At 46.0% G+C, this 25,146-nt stretch overlaps 2 protein-coding genes across 12 annotated transcripts in view; one reads left to right on the top strand and one right to left on the bottom strand.

The window, feature by feature from the left end:
• The window catches only part of MAPKAPK3 (MAPK activated protein kinase 3), a 123,431-nt gene that overhangs the window by 39,786 nt on the left and 58,499 nt on the right, over nucleotides 1–25,146 (bottom strand). For 2 of the 9 annotated variants that reach the window (XM_069027789.1, XM_069027786.1), the window contains exon 2: nucleotides 6,364–6,713. In XM_069027789.1, the coding sequence (XP_068883890.1) occupies nucleotides 6,364–6,588 (225 nt within the window). In that variant the 5' untranslated portion in view covers nucleotides 6,589–6,713. Of the gene's footprint in view, nucleotides 1–5,536; nucleotides 5,554–6,363; nucleotides 6,714–7,117; nucleotides 7,440–7,477; nucleotides 7,518–11,917; nucleotides 11,993–14,869; nucleotides 14,887–25,146 lie in introns of those variants that run through there. The other 7 variants (XM_069027790.1, XM_069027785.1, XM_069027788.1 and 4 more) reach the window with 7 other exon arrangements.
• On the top strand, nucleotides 14,883–23,863 carry CISH (cytokine inducible SH2 containing protein). Of its 3 annotated transcripts, none has more exons than XM_069027800.1 (4): nucleotides 14,883–15,202; nucleotides 15,329–15,631; nucleotides 20,210–20,433; nucleotides 20,920–23,863. In XM_069027800.1, the coding sequence occupies exons 2-4, from the start codon at nucleotides 15,585–15,587 to the stop codon at nucleotides 21,420–21,422; spliced, it is 774 nt and encodes a 257-aa protein (XP_068883901.1). In that variant the 5' UTR covers nucleotides 14,883–15,202; nucleotides 15,329–15,584; the 3' UTR covers nucleotides 21,423–23,863. The 3 variants fall into 3 exon arrangements, with proteins under 3 accessions (XP_068883901.1, XP_068883900.1, XP_068883902.1); XM_069027799.1 differs by having other exon boundaries at nucleotides 15,332–15,631; XM_069027801.1 differs by having other exon boundaries at nucleotides 14,883–15,093; nucleotides 15,332–15,631.

The following is a 25,146-nucleotide window of genomic DNA, read 5'->3' on the forward strand; positions in this document are numbered from 1 at the left end:
AAATTCTTGCATATTTGCTCCTTTGTACTTAAGCTGATTTGCAAAATCCAGTTACCTGTAACGAGACTCCCACTAGCAGAAATCAGCGAGGTTTTCCTTTGGTTAGATGGCATAGGAGGATTTATACTCTAAAGGGAGGAGGGAGAGACATAGAGAAGAGCCTTCTAGTCCGAGGAGGGTGTCAGGCAGTCAGTGGCGTCTGACCGAGGCACACACGCGCTCTGCTTTCAGCACCCTCCCCACAGCTGCCGTAAGACACTTATCTGTAACATTATCAGGTCTTTGAACTTGGCAAAGCGGGGAACACGCCTTGATCTTCCCGAGCTTTGTTGCCACTCAAGTCAGGGTATAACTTGTGCCAGCTTGCTGAGACACTGGGGGAAAGCGCAGAAGGTGCAAAGTAGCCTCAATGCAGTTCTGCTTTTTCAAGATGACCTAATGGTTTACAGCATTTAGCTTTCTGATTCTGCTTTTTAGGCTTAATGAACTGCCATTCAAAAAAGTAAAAATTTATTACATATGGTTTCATTATTTCAGACCAAGCCCATCTTTTTATTTTTTAAACTATTTGCTGTATTTCAAATAAAGAGCACACCAGTCAAGAATGTCAGATCTTCAAAGTAAATTGATAAGTCCTCATTTTTCAAGAATTAACTAGTCCAACTGACACTCTGAAAGGTGCCAGTCTGGCCCCAATAAGTACAAAGCACTCAAAGACTCTGGTCTTGAATGACTCACTGGTTTAAAAACAATTCTTGTAGCAGTAGAAACGACCCACTTTTTAATCGACTGGAAGTTATTTTAGGTATTTTATGCATATTTACGTAATAGTCACCAAGATTGGCACTGAAGGATAAAATTCAAGGACCAGTCTGATGCTATCCATATTTTAGGTACTCCTCTGTAGACAGGGCTGCCACTTAACTAGAACTCTTCTGAACTCATATTCATTCTATGCTGTATCCAGTTTTGATCTACAACACGGCTCCCAGACTTTGTTACTCAGACTTAAGCTGTGTTACTGACACTGAATTTACTGCAGCATGAGCTAAACCAGCATAAACAGGCTGCAGGAAACATGGTAGGTAAGAGGGAACTATAGAATACTTCACTAGAAAGTGTTAGTTTCCTCCAGAAACACACAATAATTCCAGAAGAGCTGCTTCACCCTGGATAAAACCTAACCAACTATTATACTTGGTTCCCCAAATTCTCATCACAGTTCTAAGCTTAGCACACCATTATTCTTCCTTATGCCAAAAATGTTGAAATGTTTCATGCCTAATCTGGCATAATTCTCTTCTAAAAATGCAATCTGCAGCATCTAAGAAGATTGTTACCATTTCCTATTCTACAGGCAATCATCAGCCTAAAATAACCTTCACTTTCACAGTGTGCAGTGCTTTCTCCACTGCTGCATCATTTTCCTTGGTCATCATCTTACTTCATGCAGCAAGGAGGGTATTTTACAAGCACCAGCTATTTAGACAACTTGCAAAACAAATACTTTGGACTGTACAGTCTCCTGTTTGTGAGCAATCATGACCTGGCTTCAGGATAAACTAACTGAAAACAGACTGTCCCACTACTAGCTTTTGCCATGCAGAATTATTTAATGTAATCAGAAACATTAAAATTGAGTGAGAGGCAGAAACATAGCTCAAGACTAAATGGAACTGAGGCAGAATGCCTTTGCCCACAGCAACTCACCTATGGAAAGCAGAACAACATTCTCTAGATAGTCTTATGTGTGGGTCCCAAGAATCACTTCAGGAAGGACTTTTTTTTGCAAAATTTGTTTCTCTATTACCTGTTTTCTTTCCTTCTGAGAAAAAAGTTATGCTAATACTGTTATGCGTAACAGCAGAGACTCCTACTCTACAATTATCATTTCTATCATTCACTAAAATTCTTTAAACCTAAAAGGCAAAGAGGGTGTTCAATTTTGTTTGCTTTTTGCTTTATTTAACATTTGGGCTAAGCCTATTTGTCTTCAAATCAGCAAGTTACAGTCACTTTTCTGCTGGCACTCAGCAGCACAACACATTTTCCATGAGGCACGGGATGGCTTAACTCACTATTTATTCTAGAGGATAAGGTCTACGTGCAGATGTGGCACTTGGAGACATGGTTCAGTGGTGGACTTGGCAGTGCTGGCTTAACAGTTGGACTCGATGATCTTTAAGGTCTTTTCCAGCCTGAACAATTCCATGAAGTAGCAGGTCCATTCATACACTCCACCTTAACCTGGAAGTGTCAGGTGCCTGGAGGCACCTGCACTATACGGGGAATGTGTCCAGTGCTTAGGGGAGAAGCATTTTACCTCTGCTACTCAGGAGTTACTCATCCTAAAAGTACCAATGCACCCATAACCAATGGACTTGGCTTTCCTGAAGTTCCAAAGGTCTTTGTTTTGTGGCTATGCCTGAATTGTCCTTCCTTTCCTTCTGGAAAGAAGCACCATCTGTTTACTGAAGATAAACACTAACATGTAACACTGTTTTTACATCCTGAAACATCCACCAAAATCCTGAAGCTGCAGATGCAAAGAAGCCCCAATACCCTGCAGAAGTCTCTCTACCTCTCTGCTCTATTCTTATTATTTCTTAATCCCAGCTCTGAGCCCTTCCTACAATTTTCCACAAAAATAAAGGAGATAATCAAATACATTGAAGTATTACTTTGACACCACTTAGCAGGAATTTGTGCCAAAAAGGAAATGAGGGAGAAGAAAAGAAAGAACAAGGAGCTGTGGGTTGGGGTTTTTTTTAATGGAAGGCAAGTCCCAGGAGTTCACATTTATCCTCACAGGTAACCAGCTATTTTGGTCTCCTCTCTCTAAAAACAGTGAGGAGTGCAAACACCAGCAGAGAACATTCGGGCTGATGTCAGCGTTAAACAAGTGGAGGTTAAATTTGCCTTAAAGCTCCAAAGGTAAAGTGAACGGAAGGGGGCAGGCTGGCAGAGAGGAGATAAAAATAGAAGTGACTAGACTTCACTTGACAGCTATTTCTGGATCAACTATGGAAAGAGATCTGAGAAGGTCTTCTATTTGTAAGGGAGACAGAGACCAAAACATAGTTGCCTTCTAGAAGGCCACAGTCCTGCACAGCACTTTTGTTTATGCTTCTACTTTTCTAAATCCCCATGTTCTCACTATTTGGAAACAGTGCTGTTCAGCCAAAATGTCATTACATGTCTAAGTGAGAAACCAGATGAGATTTTCTGGAGTAGGACAGCAATGCGTGTGGCATTTCAATTTAACAGAAACAAAGCTGACAGCACATTGTAAAACTGGGCAGCAAATCACAATGCCAAGCAGAGTAAACTAAGCCACACAGTATTTTAGGAAAATAACCAAAACCCTGCAGTATTTTCAAAAGGATGTATTGTGTTTTCCCACTCTAAAATGATTAGTGAAATTCTAACCAGTTCCAATTATGGATGTAGACTAACAGCAACAACAGGGACCTCCCAATTGCAGCATGGAGTGCTTGACTGACATATGGCTCTGGGGATGAATATTTTTGCCTGTTCAAGCCCTTTCCTCTTGAGTACCTCTGTTAAAATTCCTCCCATTGAGTAATTTCTATCCAGATCCTGGCAGTGCTGGCTCTGTTCCCATTTAAAAGAAAACCTGCAGGTAGAAAGCAGCGCCATCTGCCCAGTCAGGAGCTGCTTTAATGGGCAAGTTTGATGTGAAGGGGAACAGCCTATTACACTTTATCTTCAGCAGCAGGAGTGATGTTCTTCCTTTCCCAGGAGCAGGTTACAGCAAGCACTCTCATGCCTGAAGTATTTGTCCACAAATATACATAAATCTCAATGAATATGTGCAAGCAACCTCCAGAAAAAAATCCATCCAGCATGCCTTTTTTTTCATGTTCAACTTGCAATTCAGTCTTTCCATTTCTCTTTACCTGTCATACCAGTTGGGTTTGTTCTGTGACAGCTTCATCAGCCTCCACTTTCTATTCCTGTAAGTGAATGATAACCCTGCCATCACACCTGAGAAGAACGAGCAGTGGCAAGGCCCTGTTGTCCTGACACAGAGAATTCTGCTCTGAAGCTGTTTCTGAATATTTTTTCCCAAGTTTCTTGTCCCTTTTATGTAACTGCTTTGACTGGATGATTTGCTCTGAAGTGTCATCTGGAGCAGGTTTGGGACTTGTGTGGCCCCGTTCAGGTTCCACAAGAAACAAAGAAAAAACTTCTTCTGAATATTTTCATCCTTTCAAATATCTTCAGGGCTGGGAAAAGATCTTTCTATTCTTGCCAATTAACCAAGCCGTTTTTATCCCTCCTTGTTGGGTAATCTTCTCACTAGCCCATCTTTGCAGAGAGCAGCGGATTCTCTCTGGGCTGCTGGCAGTTTTACTTAATTGCATGTTTAACTTTTTATTCAGCACTTAAACCCATAACAATGAGAAATACACACATGCAAGCAGCAAACTATTTTCTGCCATTCAGACCCCCTAGAGAACTCATAAACATCTTAATATTGCTGCCATACTTCTGTCCCTTTCAGAAGAAAAGTGCACACATTCCGCTGTTGGAAGGGAAAGGGGATGACAAACACATGTACAGGGTAAGCTCAGTGATGTATCAGCCACTGCTGACCTGTAATGACTGGGGAAGTGGATCTTTGGTCCTTAACTTACATTAAAAGTTCCAGAAAAAATCAGCCAACTCAATCAGTGCTAAACAGAAACAGGTATTAGAGGCTCCACCATAGGTTCCTCCAACCCATCAAGCAGAAGACATTCTATCAGGGCACAGCAGTTTCCATTCTCTTCCCCTCTCCCCATCTCTGAGGGCTAAAATAAAAAAAATATTTTCCACATGCTAATATCCATTGGAATCTATTTCCTACTTCAGTCCAAAGCTACCAAATTTGCTCTGGAACATACTTGTTGCTATTGGATTGTCCTCTGGGATGGCAGCTTCTGATTTAAAATGCTTCCAGCCCTTCTGACTACAAAACCTTTGAAGTATGAATGATCTCTAACCAGCAACAAAGCCATGAACTCTTCAGAAACAGCAGATCAGCTTCAGCATTAACTATTATCCTTTATCACAGTATGCTAAGTTTAGAAATTAATGCTGCAAGCACTCCAGAAGGACCTGATTAATGGATCACCTCAGAGCTGCAAAAACTTGACACTCCCCTAGGCAGGTGCAAAACCCCAGTACTTGCAGTCTGATATCAAAACCTCCAGTTTCCCCATGAGTCAGCTATGTGGAGCTAATACAAAAGAGTGTGATAAAGTACACGAGAGTGTTGGAAACATGTAAATTAATCAGCAAATATTGTATTGTAAACTTTTCTAGTTCCTCCATTAATTTTTTTTTTTTTTAATACCCAAAGCTGCCAGGTATTTCCAGGCTTCTCTACCAAAATGCAAAAGCTTTGGTGGGGACAGCAGTTCTGTTTGGTAGAGACCATCTCCAGGCCTTGGCAGCCCTACAGGTGACCAGTAGCAGATCCACCCTGATCCCAATACACATGCAGTGTGTTTAAGAAAAGGAAGAATACCTGAGAGCCGCCTTGACCCATCAGATTAACATCAGCAAGGCATCTGTAACATCCTTAAGTAATTCTCATGACAATTACTTCAGCTGGTTCTAGTTCTCTCCTACTGAACCACCTGGTTCTCATTTAGGCTGCTTTTTTCCCCCTAACAATGTGGTTTAGGAGCATCAGGGAAATTTTCAAGTTTAAAAGCTGTAGAACAAAAGGCAAGTAAGCTTTGTGTTCTCTAACGAACGCTTATTGCTCCATTTATTTAAGTGGTACTTATCACCCTAAATATCTACTAAACTCACTTGCCCTACTGGTGTAATCAGTGCTTTCACAGGAAACATCCTTTGGTAAACGGATTGCAAAAATAAAGTAGGAAAATAAATGAACAACTAGAAATGTTTCTTAAGAAAAGTCTTCAAACAGAGGAAAGACTGAAGATCAATGAACATTTAAATATTTCACAGCTTAGGCCTATTCTTTGCACAAGATCCAAAATAGTTTCCTTCATGAGTATTGCATAATGTTCATTCAAAATCTAGCAAGTTTTCTCCCAGAACACACCAAGACATGGTTCTCTCCCCCGCTTTTTTGTCTTTTAAATATGAACACGAGAATTTCACAGCTGATAACGTTATTCTGGAAACTACACAGAATATTCTGGAAAAGGCTCAAGTTGAGACTCCAGTGTTGCAATAGCAAATGTTTCCACATATTCAGATTCTTCATGCATCACTCTTTGTGAAAGGTAAGCAACAGAACAAGTAGCTTTTACAGCGTTCTGGGAGCGAACTCTGGCCTCCAAACCATAAATAAGGAAAAAAAAGACAAAACACACATACCTTCAAAGCACATTTCTGGCCTGTCTCCTTGTTGAAACACTCCAGTACTTTGCCATTGATTCCTAGCCCTAGCACACGTTTGGAGAGTTTGTAGTCATCTGTAACTGCATGTTTTTTTATCTCTAGTTTGACATGGGCTGTTCCCCCAGGCAAGGATTTCACACTGCTCTTGCTCTCCACATGAGTCTCTGCCTGGGACTGCTGTTCACCTTCACTTTGTTCCATATCAGGGAAGAGTCTGGGATGACAGAGATACCCGACAGATTCCTGTGGGGTATCCTCAGCAGAGTCCCTTCTCTTAAGCAATCAAACCCAGTGCTTCAAACAGTCCATTTGATCGCCACTGAGTCCTGAGTAAAAATGTAAATAAGTGTTAGTAATTGATGTCAACTAACTGTTGTCCCACCTCACCGCTTTTCTCTTGTTTTTAACAAGATGACCAGGTGCTAGAACAGAAGCGGAGGGTCACCTCAGGAAAGCACACTTTGCCTTTACAAACCAGTCACCCCAGTTCCAAGACACACAGCTCTCAGCCTGCAGGTATAAATCACTGCTTTTACTGCAACAAAAAGTAACTGAGTAACTGCTGAGTCTTGGAATAACACTACAGCTAAGCGCTGTAAAATAGATCAGAGCTTCAAGCTTATAAACCCGCATCAACCACTTGTTGCCTCAATGTTTTATGTAGAAATCCTCACGATGGTCCCCTGCCTCATCCCGACACTCCCGAATTACGCAAGAGAACCAGGAATACCTGGACTGAACCCCAGAATGGCACTGCCTGGGTAGGCACCGAACCCTGAGGCAGTGCTTTAATTGTCTGGGTCCACAGGAGAGGGGCAGGGACCACCAAACCACCCAAAAACTGGAGTCCGTGGAGATGCCATGGCGTGGCTCCCAAAGCCGAGCGGGTCCCGCTGGGGACTTGAGGGGGATCCCCGGGGCGGGTCCCGGTGCCAGCAGCCCCGTTACCACGAGCAGAAGGGCCGCTCGCTCAGCCCCCCGCGCTGAGGCGGCGGCGGAGGGCGGGAAAGCTCTGAGGCGAAGCCGGGAGAGCGGGGGGTGTCGGCGGCGGGAGCCGGGCGGGGGCAGCTCCACGCCGGAGCTCGATTACCTGCCTGTGGCGGCGCGGCCCCAGCCGAGGCTTCCCGGAGCGGCTCGGGGAAGGCGGGCTCTGCCTGGGTCCGCCCCGCCGCCCCGGGCAGGTGCGCGCCGCCTTCCCGCCCCGAGCCGCGCCGGGCTGCCGGCGGCGGGACCGGCCCGAGCCCCCGACAACCGGCGGGGACTGGGCCGGGCCCGAGCGGGGAGCGGGAGCTGCCTCGTGTTCAGGTTCCACCGTTCGGGTTCCCCTGAACAACCCTAGTGGGGAACAACCCCCGCGGTGATTTTAAGGTGATTTAGGGCGGTGACTTTAAGCACGATATTAACTTATCGGGGTAAACGGCCCTGATAGAGGGGGCAAATAAGGCTTCAGTGGCGGCAGCTCCGGGCTGGTACCGCAGCGCGCCCGCGCGGTGGCACCGCCGGCCCTTCCCCCGGTGCCTCCTCTGGGAAGAACCGCCACGCTCGCTCCAAACCCTGTGTTAAACAGGCTGTTGCAATGAGACTCGACAGCGGGCAATGAGCCTTCCTTCAGGCGCTTGGCTACCGAAAGGGTGCTCTCACTATATGCAGTCACTAAACACGACCAAAGACGCGGCCAGTGTTTCCCGGCACTTTCGGATGCACAGTCAGGATACTAAAAGTGATGGTTCCCACAGCAACTGTCGCTCATCCCTGGTGCACAGAGTGTGGTTCCAGGGATGTGAAATGCTGAGCTTTTTTCCCTACATGTGAAGATGAGTCATGCATTGAAATGGAGCTGTATTCGTATCACTGGAAGGAGCTTAAAGTTCACATGCTTTACAAGTTAAAAATACATTTGTCATTTTACGTAACATAATGGCATCTGGAGTTCTAGCGGTTAGGAAAATAATTAAAAGGGCTAATGAGCCTTTTCTCCAGGGAATAAAAAGTAGTTCAACTTAGCAGGATGCAGATCCGCAGTACATCACCATGTGATGTGACGCTACAGCTATTCTGCCTCAGGTTTCCCTTCCAGGCTTTCAGCAGTTCAACTGCTGGAGGGCCTGGTTCCCTGATTCAGTTCACCTATTCTGGGCTAATCAAATCCCTGAGGAAAACAGCTATTTCCAACTTTTTCAGGTTTAGCTGCCAGCCTTCTTAATCTTTGCATCACCTCCCACTGTGGTAGTCTCAGAGAATGTATATGTAACTCTGAGCTCCCAGGTTGCAAAATTTCAATAACAGGGTTCTCCAGTCACCAGTTTGCTCTGATTTTCCTTCCCATGGCTTCTGCCTGTGTTTGCCCTGGATGGTAATTTCTTTCTCTTTGCAACAAGTAACTATTAGTCCTCTTCTCAGTGCTCAATCACTGGGAGCCAGACCCTTCAGAAAACTTCTAGATCTCTCTGCTCTCTTCTGCATTTTTTAATTTGAAAAACATACTTGCTCACACCCATCTGTAGCTCCCATTCCTGGCCCCACTTTGGATCTTTCCATGTAACTCTCACCCAAAAGCCTATGGCTGCCCAAAGCAAGCAGGAGTTACACTGACTAGCTCATTGAAGCTGGTAGAAAGGCAATTTATGACTCTATTCTAGGAAATATTAAAAGTTGCAAAAATTCCAAGCAGCTGTCTACATAAGGGGTTGCTATTTTTTACAGTGTGTCAGAAGTAAGGAATTTCATTAAGAAACTCTGACTCTAACTATTACAAGAATGAGTTTCTAAAAAAACAAGCTGTGCATGGAAAGCAAGGAGGAAAGATGAGGGAATAAGACAGGATGTGTGAAATTAGTTGGTTCTACATGTGTCAGTTATGAGCAGTCTCCTGATGAAAAGAGTTAAACTGGGAGCATACAAAACACATTTTTCAAGTCACTGGGTATCTCACTGGATGAAAAGCTTGTTTGGGTTCACCACCTGATACTGCCTGGACATGCTCTTGGCAAAGTTCATCATTTTACCAGTAGCCAGTAATAAGTTTAAACAGGGCAAACACCTTAAAAGCCCAGTGTGAATCATTGTTAATAAGGCCTTACATCAACCCTCTGCTAATTTCAACCACCATAAACTCCTAAAAAGCCTTTCTAGCACCAGCCCAAGTATCAGACAGCCTCACTCTACACAAGGATGGCCCCAAAATAAAAAACAGCTCCTGAAGCTTCTCTTTGTGCTCGTGGCAGGTGGAGCTCCATTAGCATCCTCTGGAGATGCTGATGGAGAACACACTAACAGGCTCACTGCAGTTTGTTGAGCCAGGGGACATTTTTCATTCAAACAGATATTTTTATTTATTCATTGATGTTTGCTTTTTGAAGTTAAAAAAAACCCCAAAACAGTACTATTACAGGCTAAAAGCCCACTACAGCAAAAGTTCTTTCATCTTCACAAAAATCCCTAAAACTGTAAATTAAACATTAATCCTATTTTTACCAGAAGTCCCCAACAGCAACAACACAAAACAACTTAAATTTCAAAAGAGAATTTGGTAGCTCAGCTATGCCTGCTTTGTCTCAAAATAAAAAAAAAAAAACCAGCTCATAGGAGAAAACAGCAAATATTAAGGCCCTATTCTTTCAGTAAGCTTTGGAGCAGCAGCCCCTTTCCTCTAACCAGTGTCTCTTCACCTGGTGAAGCTTCTTATTTTAGCCAGCACACAGTTTGGATATGTTCTCCCTGGTTTTATCATGTCTTAGATATCACAGATACCTGCTTTACAGACAGACAGCACCGCTCTGTTTAAACAGAGAAGATTAATTTTGGCTATTCCACTGGGTATTTTCGCTGCCTCTTTGCCATGCTCTAGCAATTCAATAACTGGGATCAAAGACATTTCAGACTTTCAAATGTCTCATTTCTTAATAAAAATGAAATGAAATAACTGAGTTTGCTGTCATCTGGAGAGCTAGGAAAGCTGATGTCATCAAATGTTCTCTGAGGGATGCTGTATCTTGAGGAGTGATACCTGAATGCTACAGGGACCTCAGTTTCCTTATATACACTATATAGAAAAAATATATTCAATATATAAAAAATATATATGATTTGCTTGGAGGTCAGCCCTTTGATAGCAACGTCTCATGGAAAGCCCATCAGCTATGATAAAGAGATTATCAGCTGAAAACTAGTCACTTGTTTTTCTGAAACTTTGCTTCCACTGAGTAACAGCTCTCTATTTTTTCTGCTGTTATGAGAAATCCATGCTATTATATAGATGTCACCAAAGAGAAAATCCTCTGTACTGTTAGGTTGAAGTGAGGACACGGCTTTGTCTGGTTGGGAGGTTGCAACAACCTTATTAAATCCCCCAGGAAGTTCTTCAGAAACTGCATCTGTGATATTAGAAGACAGAAAGGGCAGCTCTACAGAGTAATATTTTGATATGAAGGAGAACAAAAGCAGCCTCTTGTAGGATCTTTACTTTAGTCTGTCATGTACACAGTGGTCTGAAACACAAACTATATGCATGTTTTTCTTCCTGTCTTTTGGCTCTGCTCTGGAGGTGTCTGTCTCAGATTTATCAAAAAGGCATGGAAAAAACCAAACTCAAAAAGCTCATCAGCAAACAGCCTAGCTCTTTTCTCTCCTGGCTGACACAGAACCAGGTTTATAAAGCTCTTTCACAGGCAATGATCTTTACGGATGCTTTGTTGTTAGAACATCTCTTCAATTCTCAACACCCTCTGTCCTAACCTGGGATTATAACACGGTTTCCAGGAGGAATTTAAATTCTGGCTATAAAGCAGCTTCTAGTTAAGGAAAGCAAAGTCTCACGAACACCACTCTCACCATCTGGAGAGCCTGTCCTAGTACCTGACTTTGTTCCTCAAGATTAATTCCTCCATGTTAGCACATAGTAGGTATTTTCCTATAGAAATACAGATGAGGATAGAAACGCTGCTTTTTTATGCCTGGCCTCAGACACCCTATTACAGGCACCTTGTCTTGGTCATTGAGAAGATTTGGGGAGGCTCCATCCATGTTCCTCCATAGCTTATTGATGGGGGAGTCAGAGAGACACCAGTTGGGCATTTCCATTTCAGCAGAGAGGGAAAAAAAGATAAATTTTTTCACAGAAGAATCATAAATCAAAAGCAAAAAACCCCCTTCTAATCTGTCTACAGGAGATGGTGCTTCATTTTATGCTGCAGTGGAGCAGAAGAAATTAATCTCTTTCACTGAAACATCCTGCAACTAATGGGTATGACAGCATTGCCTGGTAGTCCTGGGGTGGCCTTCCAGGCCACTCAGAAATACAATTTTTGCAGAGACACAGCATCCAAATCAAGCAGCAAAACCCCTAAGAGACACCACACTGCCATCACCTTCTAGGTCACCACATGCCACAAGCCTTGGGACAACAAATATGCTGAGTTCCTTACAATAACCCAGGGCATTTTTCACAGCTTGAAATAAACCCATTTCTTTCTGCACATCATACTTCTCATAAAGCCAGCTCAGATGTCCCTGTATCCATGGCACAACTCACCCACACCCTAGAGACTCCTCCATTGTTCCTCACGAGGCTGGGAAATCAAAACCACAACACTAAGTTCACCACCTGTTGTTGGTTACAGAAATTGGTGTGTCCTGCTCGAATAACGAGCTGGCCCCTCTAAACAAGGAACAGCTGCTTGTTATTGGTAACGCTGGGTCAGTGCGATTCCTTACAGTACAGCTCAGGGTAAGGGCCAAAGAACCAAAGGGGTGACTTTCAGTCTTTCAGCCTATTGGTGAAGGTAAATCCAGTCCCCAGGCACACAGACCCCTCTCAGAAGTTACGATTCTGGATGTCACTTTTCACTTACACCACCTCTACAAGATCACAGGAATGTCCAACTGCACAGCGGAAGCCGCGTGGCACCCGCAGCGGGAAGGGACTCTGGCCACCGGTCTTCCCAAGCACACATTTAGCAGCAGATGGTGCTGTTGTGTCGGTGAACTTTCCGGAGGGACTCACTGCCTCACCATTTCTGGATTTTCTTCCCTGACTTTACTGCGAGCTTTGAGCTTTCTTTCATACCTTTCATAACTAAAGCCTAGCACTCAATGATATCACTCAACAATATTTCTTGCTACTGCCTCTGTAATGTTCTAATTCTTCCAAGACAGAACTCTGGAGAGCCGTTTATATGAATATAAACTGGGTTTAAACAACTCCTTTGTGTGAATGGCAGCAATTTATATTGACTGTGCAAGGCCTGGGACACCAGCGCATCGGGCACACTGTGCTGTTCCCTCTTGGGGCATTGTCGTGTGCCCGAGGAGTGCCAATGACCAGCAACGTTCATGTAGAATGATGAAGCACTGCTAAGTGCTCCTGACTTCAAACCGATCAGTGACTTTGTAGATAAAACAGCCCAGGCATTAGCCTCGATATGTTTTTGAGGTGGTCCCCTAAAGAAGTTTCCAATGCAAATGCAAGCTCCTTTCATTGATGCTCACACGCATTAGCTACTTGGAGTCAATGCTCATCTCTCCGGGTCCGGCAGGACCCGTGAGCAGAGCGGCTCGGGTCCGGTCACTGCGGCTGGAAACCACGGCAGGAGAGCGGGACGTGCACTGGGAGCAGCCGCTGCCGCTCACAGCGCAGGGCTGCCGGCGCAGACCCCGCTTCTGCGGGGGATGTTTGCTCTGCACAGTTCTGAGCGTGGCTTCCCTGCGCCGGAGGTACAAATGGCTGCTCGGCCCCCAGCACAGAGCCTGCACAAAAAGCCTCCTCCAGGCGAGGATCACTAGATGGAGCCCAATTCTAAGTGAAAAAAAAAGATGCAGACAGCTCCGCACTGCCGGAGCCAGGCTGCAGCGCTCCTGCCGGCACACCAAGCTGGGATCTCAGCGTCCCCTCCGAGGCTGACGACGAGTTAAATATCTTCTGAATGTGCAGGTTCACTGTGGTTTGCAGGAGACAAGAGCTGCTCCCACCTCTCTAGCCTAGATCTGTTCAAATCCATCGTGCTGCTCTATCACCGACAGAAGGTTTAAACAACCTCGGATTTAGACGTGAAGGGGCACAGGCACGCAGGTGTCCCCTACAACCCTGAGCCAGGACTACAAAGGAGGCCTCCGAATGATCGTCTGAATGTTGTGCTTGCTGTGCACGGGAAAGGTGAAGATTGAAATTCCTCTGCCAGCCACTCGCCTTCCCTGTGAGTTTACACATATTCAGAGAAAGTGTGAGCTGAAGTCTGTCTTAGGCTCAAAAACAAACTGAGCTTCTAAGGTCAAGGAGTGCCTGCAGGCCGACATTCCCATCCCCTTTAGATGGCCCTCAGAGTACTTGGATGGATACTCAGGATACTTAGATGGCCCTCAGCACATCTCTCTTCGCATAGCTGGGTATTATTAGCAGCACTCATTACTGCACTGGCCCTGATTCAGGACAGAAAACGGATGGAAGTGTGCAGGAGGCTGAGCAGCTGCCAAATGAAACTGCAGGGAGTGAAAAGGCTGAGTCAGGAGCCGAACACAGCCTGCCTGCTCTCAGACTCATGCCCACGGGAACACCCTTCTAACCTCACCCTTATCAGCATCCTTCATTCCCCTCTGCTCCCGGCCCCCTCCACTTCTGAATGGCACAATGATTACTAATATTTTTAAGTATTCCATCGACTCCAATGGAGATGGCAGACAGACCACTCTCATTCTTTCTTATCTCTGACAAGTGAAAAGGTGGCAACTCGTGTCAGGAAAAGACAAAAGCTTTTGTTATAAAGTGTTCAAAAATAAAAGGTTCAATAACCCTAGAAGAAACTGAAATATTTCTTCCTGGATTGCCAAATTTTAACTTGACAATGATCTATATATAAATGCAGGACAAAACGGTGGTGGCGTAGGCTTTTCCAGGAGACTGCTGAGCTGATACCTGATTCTCAAGGGACTCCCAGTTGACCAAGACAACCCCTTTAACACAACCTATGCAACGTGCCAGCCACACAGTCGCTGCCCAGAGTAGCAGACCCTACAGCACATCCTACTCCCCAGGTTTCACTGGAAATTGCCCCATTCCCTGTTTGCCCCTCCGGCCGCACGGCCTGGCCCCTCCCCGAGCACTCGCTGCACCGATGCTGAAGCGACCCGGAGAGGCGCCGCCAGCTCGGGGAGGATGCTGAACCGCCGGGGAAGGGAGACATAAAATGACACCGCGAAACTACAAATGCTTAAAAACAAACAGGAGGAAAATGGCACATAACTGCGAGTAAATCAAAGGGAGCCGTGCACAAGCCCGGGCAGGAGGCGGTGGGCGCTGCCGGCCCCGCCCCGGGCGGGCCCCGCGCATGCGGCGGCGGCGCCCATTGGCAGCGCCCGGCGCGCCAGCCCCGCGTTCCTGGAAAGTTCTTGGAAATGGATCAAAGGCGTTTCCGCGAACACGCGCGGCGGCGGCGGCGGTCCCGCACGGCTCCCCTCCCTCCTTCCCTCCCTCCCTCCCCCGCCTGCCTACCCGCCCGCCGCGAGGGCTCCGCTCCCCTTCCCTCCCTCTCTCCCCCGGCCATGGCAGCATGGACGTGGCCGTGCTGGACACAGCTATTTATACCTTCTCTCTTTTTTCCCCCCCCCCTCCCCTCGTGGCTGATATAGGAAGAGTGATGCGAACACAATACGATTCCAGGAATCCCTCACTTCCTGGAACAGATTAAAAGGGACACACAAAAGATTACTAAGGAGGTTTGCTTTTTTTTTTTCCTTCCACGGAGCTTCATTTCTCCGTAGCCAGCGCTGAGACAGGTCGCTGCTCCGGCTCTTCCTGCAGCACTCGGGGAGATTTTATTTATTGGTACCTATTTATTACTATTTCAGAGTGCTCTGAAGGAAGATTAGTTCCTCTTTAAATACATGTAATTTCCTTCTTCTCTGGTTATTTTTTTAAACTTTTTTTTTTTTTCTGCTGTTTTCTGAAAAGCAGAACAAGAATACATTATTTTTTCTAAAGCACTGAGAGCGCACGCTTTTTCTTGGCCAAAGTTGCTGAAGTCTTTGTCGGACAGCTCGTGTTCTGCTTGGCTCTTCCTGTGTCTGAAACAACCTGCAGAAGGGGTTTGCTGGGACTCACCAGCCTTCTCTCACCGTGAACCCCAACTAGAGGCTGAACTCGCTGCTTCGGGGAAGCAAAGAAAGCAAGAAGAGGAGAAATCATTTCCCACCTTCTTGAAGACTTAATGCTTTTCCCTTGGTCCGGGAGTGACATGATCCTCTGTGTTCAGGGGTAAGATGCTTTGCAGCCTTCTGTGAAAACTTGTGCTTTGATAATTGTAATTAGGAAGGTTCTCTGGGACAGTTTTTCAGCTCGTGTGTGTTGCCATGTGTGACTGTAATGGAATGGGAATGACTTCGGCTGGCCGAGTGCTGAGTTCTGTGTGGCTGTCCTATGTGTCTGTGTTTTAGATTCCAAGGCCAAAATCATGTAACTATAAAGTATTCCTGATTTCCATGCTTTCTATTGCTGAAACACTACATGGTATTCAAAGTTTTCGAGAGAGTAAAAATAACTTGGAGTGTGTTGTTCAGTGTGGGGGATGCAGTGCCAGTGTGGACACCAACCCAACACCATAGGTGCTCTCTAAAGTACTCTTGGAAACGAACTGCTTACAGGGAAAAACTTCCCTGGAGTTTAGGTGCTTTGGTCTATTTCTAAGAAGATATTTATGCTAAATTAATTTCAATTTTGTGTAAGCTTAAGTGTATGTACATATACACAGCATTCTGTAGAGAGCCACAGGGGGCACACGGATAGTTCCACAGCTGCATTCAGGAGAACAGGTGACATCCAAGTGCCTTCTCTGGTATCGGTACTGATGTGTTGGCACTTCAGTGTCCCTGTGACCAGCTCAGTTCATCAACTAAGGAATACCTGGTGTGCAGGAATCTCCTGCTATTTTTACACATGCTGCATGCTTGGAAATTGTGAGCATTTGTTTCAGTCTGAGCCATCACGTCAGTATTTCCTATTGCTCTGGTGTACGGTGGATTTTCCTCAGAGGAAAATCTTCCTTGTCTGCTTGCGATGACCGAAGCACGGGGATTTTTCTGCCATTTTCCCCCCAGAATCTGTTCCACAGACAAGGAGAGCTCGTGCTTACCACTAATTTCCTACTACACAAGGGGGCTTGTTTTCACTCTTATTTTCAGTCTGCAGCTGCAGTTCCTATAGCCACGGCGAAGGGAATTCAGCTTGGCCTTTAGGAAACCCGTATCTGAAGCTTTTCTCCAGGGTCAACATACAGAGCTCCTGCTTCCCTTACCCACCAAGAACTTGTTATGGAGCCAGATGTGTAGATGTTTTCCTTTTAATGTCTCTTTTGAAGACCATTTATTGCTCCATTTTCATTATCCTCTAGGATTTCATGTATCCTGGACTCCATACTCTCTGTTCTATTCAGACCAAGCTCCCACTGGAGTGTTGGGATGTGGCTGATGGAAGGGAGAGCAGCTCCACACTTTTTCTTGTAGTGTTTATGCTGTGTTATGAAGTTTAACTTACCCAGCACAGTAACTACAAAGCCAACGCTAAATGCTGTCAGACATATCTGATTCTCCTGAACTTTCTTGCCATTCCAAGGCTTTTTAAAACACTGACTGCCAAAGCACAGGGAAGTTCATTTGCTGTTTCTCCAGAGTGCACCCAGACTCCCAGCTAGACATGCCAAGTTTCATATGGTTGTTTGCTTCCTCCTCACAGCTGTTGTACGAACACTTTGCTGTAACTCAGTCCTGTTTCTCCACATCTTTCCTCTACTTTCCTTTTCTTTCTTTCTTTTGCAAATCCTTTCTTCGCCCCACCAAAGGGCTGAATTTTTCATGTCAGCAAACCTTTTTCAGCCTGTCCTTATCCCAGCAAACTCTTCCTAACCCTCTTGCAAATGTTTTTGCATTAAAAGATGTAGTCTGCCATTACTTGCTGATCCCTCTGCTCTCCCTTTCCTGCGCTGCTCTGTTTCCTCCCAGCAGCAGCAGCTCTTCTTTCTTCAACCTGTGTACAAACTTGTTTAAGACACCAGCACCTCCCAGTCTGTCAAAATTTCGAATCCTCCTCTCTTCCACCATGCTCCTTTGAGCCTACAGATGCACTGGGAGGTTTGTAGGGGCATAAGGCCGGTGTATAGAAGGAAAATAGGAAATGTGTGAGCCCGGCCCTTCTCTGGCTTCGGTGGAAGGATCCCCACACTGCCTGCACGGGCTCTGGGCGCCTCCAGCCTCATGTGGCACGAAGTGTAAGGCAGCAGAGCATGAGTACAGTAGGAAACCTCATCTCAAGCACATGGGCTCTGTAAAAGAAACCTACTGACAAATTCACATAGTTGATGTGGATTTTGGAGGACCGAACTGTGAACTGGTACAGCCCTTGAAAGTAAAACTTTCCTCCTGATTTATGGCAGACATTTCCCTGTGTATCTTTGCTACTCTCCCTTCCTTCCCTGTCTCTCAGCCAATTCCTAATTTCCTCTCTGAAGCTGGTATATAAAAAAAGTTCCATGCTGTGAAAATTTTTCTTGATGTTCCAAACCTTTCTGGAAGGACAGGCCAGAAATTTTTTCCAGCAGAAAATAAGTTCAGAGAGATTTGGCACTTGGACTGCAGTATTCGAGTTCCAGGGAGTGAATGGTGCAGGACTGATCTTCCTTACTATCAGTCACAGTCATTTTCAGCTCAGGGAACAGTTGGTATAAGAGAGACACTGCTCTGCCAGCAGGCCTGGGACACCCTCTTTGCACAGCACTAATTGTTAATTAGGTTCAGCACAGGGAAAGATCAGAATCACAGAACATTCTGAGTTGAAGGGGACTCACAAGGATGATTGAGTCTAACTCTGAATGACCCATATGAGGATCAAATCCATGACCTTGGTGTTATTTCCACCATGCTCCAAGCAGCTGAGCTGGTTTATGGTCCTCCTTGTGCAAAAAGGGGGGTAATGGAGAATCGGGAATCTCCTTTCCCCAAGGAGACAGGTAGCTAGGCATTTGTGAAGGCCGTGACATTAAGAGGGAGACATCCAAAAATCTTGAAAAATGCAGCCCTCAAAACCTATAAATGTATCTCAAGGAGGATTTAAAAGAGAACTTGGAGCTTTCCCAGCAATGATCTCTGGGTATAAAAATATACCCAGATGCACAGTTCTGTCAAAGCCCCTGAAAATGCAGGTCCTGCGACCAAGGGTCCCTGGTGAGGACAAGGGCCAGCCATCACTTTTATTGAGCCTGGCTTCCTACCATTAATAGAAATTAAAAAACATAGATTAGATGCCATGAAAGCCAAGCAGCTATCTTGCTTCTGAAATGCGATTTGCCACATGGAAAAAAGAATGTTCTTTCCTAAATACCAACAGAATAGCAGGGGGTTTCCTATGTATTGCAAGGGCAAGAAATCTCTCTCTGTTGATTTCAATTTACCAGTGGTTTTACAACACTTTACTCCAAACCTCCACATTTTGTTTAGAAATGCAGAGCTGTGGAACTGATCATGGCTCCCACTTAAAAGGTGTGAAGGTGATCTCAGGTTCTCTCTAATGTACTTTCCTCCCACATCCCTTCTTCTTGTTCTCTGTCCCATACTTGAGTCTCAGTAGTTTGAGGTGGTGGACGGCAGCTATGATCAGGTGCAGATCAGTTTACAGCACATTTATTTATGTACCTGAAGTGTCCCTGTTCACATAGAGCACAGGGAAGGAGGAAGATCCAAAGGGAAGCTCTTACGACTTCAGTCTCCTTCTGCTTCTCTTCAGTGATGTGGGGAGGTGGCTGCACCCTGTGCCATCACCGTCAGCTCCAGCGGTGCTGTGGCAGTGTCACACTGAAGACTGAGTGTATTTCTCTCAGCCATCTTTTCTTTAAAGTGTCTGAAAGAACATCTGAGGTGTGTTGGGGATGATGGGGGGATGTAACACAGGACATGCAGCAGGACAGGGGACACAGAGGCAAAGAGCCTACACACACCGGGACAGACTCTAATTTTTGCTCAGGAGCTCGCCTGGGAAGGAAGGCTTCCCTGGCCTCTGGCATCCATCCTCCCCTGGAGCTCTGCTTTCCTTTAGGAATCTCCACGCTGCAGAGGAGGAGCACCCATGACCCATGAGAGCTCCAGGCTCTGAAAATGCATTTAGATGCTGAGTAGCTACACCACTTTAGGCCACAGGGGAATACATGTTCTAGCAGTGGGATCATGGCAGAGCCTCCTCCTGCTGCAGTCCTGCAGGGATTACAGCCACACTGCCTTCTCCATCGAGCTATTGAACGGTGGGGTGGGTGTAGTGCACAGGCTTGGCTAAAACAAGAATTCCCATTGTCCTCCTACACGATCAGCTCACTCTGAGTTCTGACAGATTCATTTAGGATCAGGTCATCCTTGAGCAGAAAGTGGGTAGGACAAAACCCAAGCTATTCCCAGTTCTGCTTCTAATTATATTGCAGTAAATGACAATCCCACTGGCAGAAACAGAAATGCTCCAACATTGTAATCATGTAAATGAAGCTGTAATGCTGCTATAAACCTTACTGTCCCTGAAACTACATATTAAAAGGCAACATCTAAAAATATCAGGTAAAATTTTCCTAAATGGCAAGACGGACAACCTTTTATAAGGCCAAAGGGGCCGACTTGCTCCCTGTTTCTAAGGGCTCATCTCTAGCTGTGTTCCTCCCTCCTCCCTTACCTCTCTCAGAAACAATTGTGCTGAGGATCTGTTTGTAAAACATAACACGTTGTAGTACAATGTAGCATGCACTGAACAGACCCTGCAACTGATCTCAAGGCAAGGAGAAATAGCAGAGTGTGCCTTTCATTTCAGACCTCATCCTTTGCTGGCGGAGGAAAAGATCAGGACACTGTCACTCAGGGGCATTGAGGAATTGTCAGAGCCCGTCATGCAACCTCTCCCAGTTATGGCCTTCCAGGAGGAGTCTGCGCCTGCCCTTGCAGCTCCAGTTCCAGACAGCAACCCACCTCAGACACGGGACCCTGAAGAAGACCTTCTTTGCATTGCAAAAACCTTCTCCTACCTGCGAGAATCTGGTAAGACTCAATTGCAAAGTCACAGGGGCAGAAGGGTGCAGGGACGCAACTCCACAACCTGAGCACCAGGAAGAATCTCCTGATCCCACTTCAGATAGGAACCTGCTTCTGTCATAGCCACGTCTGACTCTTGTGCACACAGCAACTGTATCTGCAGTCTCTACAAACTTATATTATGAACTAATTTATTGCTTTATCGTTTGTAACTGAACTGGGAGAAGGAATTGCAAAAAGCAAATTGCTTTTCCTCTGTAAACTGCAGCTGCCGCAGCAGCTGCCAGCCTCATCCCAAGCCCCAGCACAGAAATGACAAGCATAGGCAGGAAACCCTTAGAACTTGGTCTTAATTTCTGAAGCTCTTGCCAACTCTGGCTCTGGTTGCTTCCCAGGCCCTGAATGTGGTTGTCTTCAAGGCTTCCCTAAATATACTGCCAGTTCTGTAATATGTTCTTTGCTTAATAAGTTCTTTTTCGGATGTTTTTCCAGGTTGGTACTGGGGTTCCATCACCGCCAGTGAGGCCAAGCAGCATCTGCAAAAGATGCCTGAGGGCACCTTCCTGGTACGGGACAGCACCCACCCCAGCTACCTGTTCACACTGTCCGTCAAGACAAACCGAGGGCCCACCAACGTGCGTATCGAATACACTGACAGCAGGTTCCGCCTGGACTCCAACTACCTGTCCAAACCTCGCATCCTGGCCTTCCCCGATGTGGTCAGTCTTATCCAGCACTATGTCACGTCCTGCACAACGGAAAGCAAGACCGAGGCTCCTTACCCGCCTCCGTCTCCTCTACCTCCCCTGCAGAAAGAGATGGCAGCAGCCGCAGTACACTTGAAGCTGATCCGGCCGCTGGGCCGCAAGGACAGCATTCCCAGCCTGCAGCACCTGTGCCGCCTGCGCATCAACAAGTGCACGGCCGACGTGGAGCAGCTGCCCCTGCCCCGGCGCATGGGGGACTACCTGAAGCAATATCCTTTCCAGCTCTGAGGCGTGGCCGTTCTCGCTCAGGCACAAACGACAGAGACACAACCACGAGTACTTTGTGTCTCCATCCCGCTAAAGGTGGGCACAGTGACAGCCTGATTATCAGCAGAGACTGCATCCATCTTTCCTCTCCCCTTCTCTTCACATCCATTCCAGCCCCAGGGAGGAGTGGGTTGCTTCAGTGAGCAGCGGGGCACCAGCTGAGCTCTGACCCTTGGGCCGTGCCGGCAGCGGCTGTGAGAAGCTCTGTGGGCATGGCCACACTACTTGAATGTCAGAGTTGCTGTGACACCGGACATGTTAACGTTGTTATTTTTGCTATTTATTTCCATGGCAGTTTCTCTCTTCATGGTATTTTTAAAGCACCTTTTACTTCATTGTTGTTTTGTTTCTTTTGTGGAATTAGAGATAGCATAAAGACTCCCAGCCAACTGGCAGCCAAAGCTCTGTGGGAATTTGGATTCACATCCAAACAGCTTCTGTTTGAGCCTGTCCCTGTGACAGGTTACAGGAGTCAACATCCAAGCTCTCCCAGGCTTCTGGGGTATGTGAGACTCAGATGACTGTATCTAGACCCACCTCTACAGAGGTAAAGACTATTTGATTTTTCTTCCTTAGCTACAGAGGGTATCACAACCTCAGAGCATGGTGGGAGCTCCCAGAGATGTGTGCTGCATCACACGTTGTGGACAGGAGACTTCTTTGAGGAAGCTCTTCTTCCTTGAGAGCTCTAAGCAGAGATCTGGATAGTGAGGTTGGGCCAGGGAGCACTCATCCCATTCTTTTCCCATCTTCTCCATCTCCAAAGGAAGTTTGTGATGCATCATTTAGAAACAAGTAATTTGAAATCAAATTTTCTCAGATGCAGGCAAAAGGATTTGGTTTCAGAGCACCCTGTGTTTGGCTTGTGTTTTCAAAGTGCTGTTTCCTGACCTTGCCCTTCCCTGAGACACAGGGCAAGACCAGGCTCTCCTTGAGCAGGGGCTCAGAGACAGCTCTGCTGGGCTGCACCAGTGACACGCACAGCTTCAGGATATTTATTTATTTATTTCTGGGGGTAACACTTGGAGGCACCTCAGCAGAACGAGCTGTCCTTCCTCCCTGCTCACACAGTGCCAGACTGCCGCGTGCTCTGCTCCTGCCAGCATTAGTCACCGGCCACATGGCTTCTGCCAGCTCCAGCCTGGAGCACGCACTGGAAACCACAATCCAACATTTCTGTTTGCCAAGGGCCAGACCTCTCCTCTCCCCTGCTCTGCCTTGTGTGTTTGTTATCCATAATTAGGCTTTTGGCTCTGGGTTTCCTTCTCGCGCCCCATCCCCTTCACCCCCTGCAGATGAGGCACAATGGCTCTTCCCCTGCTCTTTTACAGACACAAGGGACAAACAGCAGATGGGATCTGCCCCAAACCAGCACAGACAAGTTGCCCCTTCCTGTGCATTTGCTGAATCCCATCACCTTCCCAGCCTTGCCATCGAGTGAGAGTAGAGGAGGGAACAAACAGATCTACAGAAATTACCATTTGGCTTATTTTGCCCCTAAGACCCCCTAACTTGTTCTAGCATGAATGAACATTAAGGATTCCTTGTTCATCCCTCCCTGGGACTCTCTCTAAGGCTCTGTAAATCAGAGTGGACAAACCCCCAGCTATAGCTGAGTGTTGGAAGAGAAGATGGAAAAGGATGGGATGGTGACCCAGGAGACAAGCTCAAAAAATGGGTGAGTTTCTTCCACCCTATCTTAAAGCTGCCAAAAGGGACAAGATGGCCTGATGTGCTTAGTCGGTGTCCTTTTTTTTTCCTCTCCACATTTATACAAGTTTGTGCTGTTGCAAGCTTTGTTTTTGATACTTTGATGATTGACAGTGTGCATGTGTGATGTCAGGTTTGCTTTTTGATATATCCTTCCCCCTTGCCCCCTATGGCAGCAACCATGGGAAGGTACTGAATGAGAATGGAAATTTAGAAGGCAAAAAGGAAACTTTTTTTTTAATAATATAAATGATAAACCACTGAAAAGGCTTCCTTTTATCCAAACACCTCTATCTGCCTGAGGACACTGGGAACAAGGAAACCATGGCTCTCCAAGGAGCAGCAGTGATCTCAGGAAGCCCACATGGCTCAGCCACAGGCCTGGTAACTACAGCTTGGGAAAAATCAGTTGGAGAAGCTTACAGCAGGAAAGGGCAGGTTGTTCAGCTCTCTGAAACGTGCCTCCTACTTGATCTGTTCTTTGTTGGGGGTGATGGGGAGGTCAAGCTGTGGGTTTGACTCTCTGACCCACAAGAGCCCAGGAGCTCGTGGTTGACCCCAAGCTGAAGGCTGTGAGCTCCCACGGGCAGGGACCAGCTCTGTTCTGTGTTTGTTCTGCATTTAGCACAGTAGGGATCTCTAGGTGCTACTGCAATACAACAAATAAACAATACAGTTACTCCAAAAAGTCAGTTTCTTCTATCTTGAGACAGTTTGTTAAAAATCATTTGACGCTGGATTTTAAATAAACATTTTAAATATACTTTAAAGCCACTCAATGTAAAAGTCTTTGGTGAAGTCCAAATGGATGAATTAATTTTCTATTTAGAGAAATCCTCCCCAAGAACACAGGGTAAACTCTTAACCATTCTTTTCAAACAAGACAAAAAGCCTTTTAACAAAAAAATGGCCCTTCAGATACTGGGAGAATTTACACCAAAATCCTCCTCAGTGTGGGCCTGGTTTCATCTGCATGGGCAGATGATGCTTAGGGTGGGAAATCCAGGGCAGATCCATTTTCCCCTTTTCTGGTGCCATTGGGCCACAGTGTCCCCGTACCTGTGGTCTGGCCCTGCAGCCTTTCCCCTCACATCACCTGAGACACCAGACAACAGGTGGGGAAACCATGGGGATGTGGATCTGCCCTATGATGTCAGAGGGAGACAGAGGACACCCCATCTGTCCAGAAACACAGGGAACACACTGAACCAATGCCACTACTGGGAGGTGACTGCACTGTGGCCACTCCATGCTCCTCTTCAAGGACAGATGCCCAAGACATGTCCCTCCATCCTGCCCAAAGCAAGCATAATGTGCTCCCAACCACTGGACAATGGAAAACATGCTCAGAAAAAAAACCTTCCCAACAAACTAAACTAGCTCCTCTCCCATCCTTCTCCCTCTGCGAATCCATTGGCTTCAAAGTTCAAAATACTGCTTTGAAGTATTCCTGAAGCAATGCTGTGCTTCTATGCCAGCCATGGAGCTGGCATTCCCTAGCAAATATTGTTTCCACAATCTCATCAACCTGAGTCCATGGGTAGATTTCCATTGCACCAGGAAATGTTGGCAATGCCATAATCCGTTCCAGATCAAGTTGTTAAACAAAAACAATCACATCCCTCTTGGTTTAACAGAAAATAATGAAAAGAGAACTACACAGGGTAGAAGCAAAACAGAAAGTAAGTGGAAACTCAAAAACAAAAGGAAGGAAAAGCTGCATCCATCTTTAAAAAGAAATTTGCAAAACCTGGAAAAAAAATTGCAGCATTTCTGACACATTATTGAGTGATTTCTTAATTTCTTAGCTGGGATTCTTCCTCTGAGTGCACATAGGAAACCCTCCTGTTCCCTTTCCACAGGCTGAAGGTGGAGATGATTGGCATGAGCCAGGCTGGTCCAGAGCTGCAGTCACACAGTTTTACTGCATTAGCTGTTACCTTAACAACTCCCACTCCTGCACCTTCAGCACATT

This window comes from Aphelocoma coerulescens, chromosome 12, assembly GCF_041296385.1.
Source record: "Aphelocoma coerulescens isolate FSJ_1873_10779 chromosome 12, UR_Acoe_1.0, whole genome shotgun sequence".
Classification (NCBI taxonomy): domain Eukaryota; kingdom Metazoa; phylum Chordata; class Aves; order Passeriformes; family Corvidae; genus Aphelocoma; species Aphelocoma coerulescens.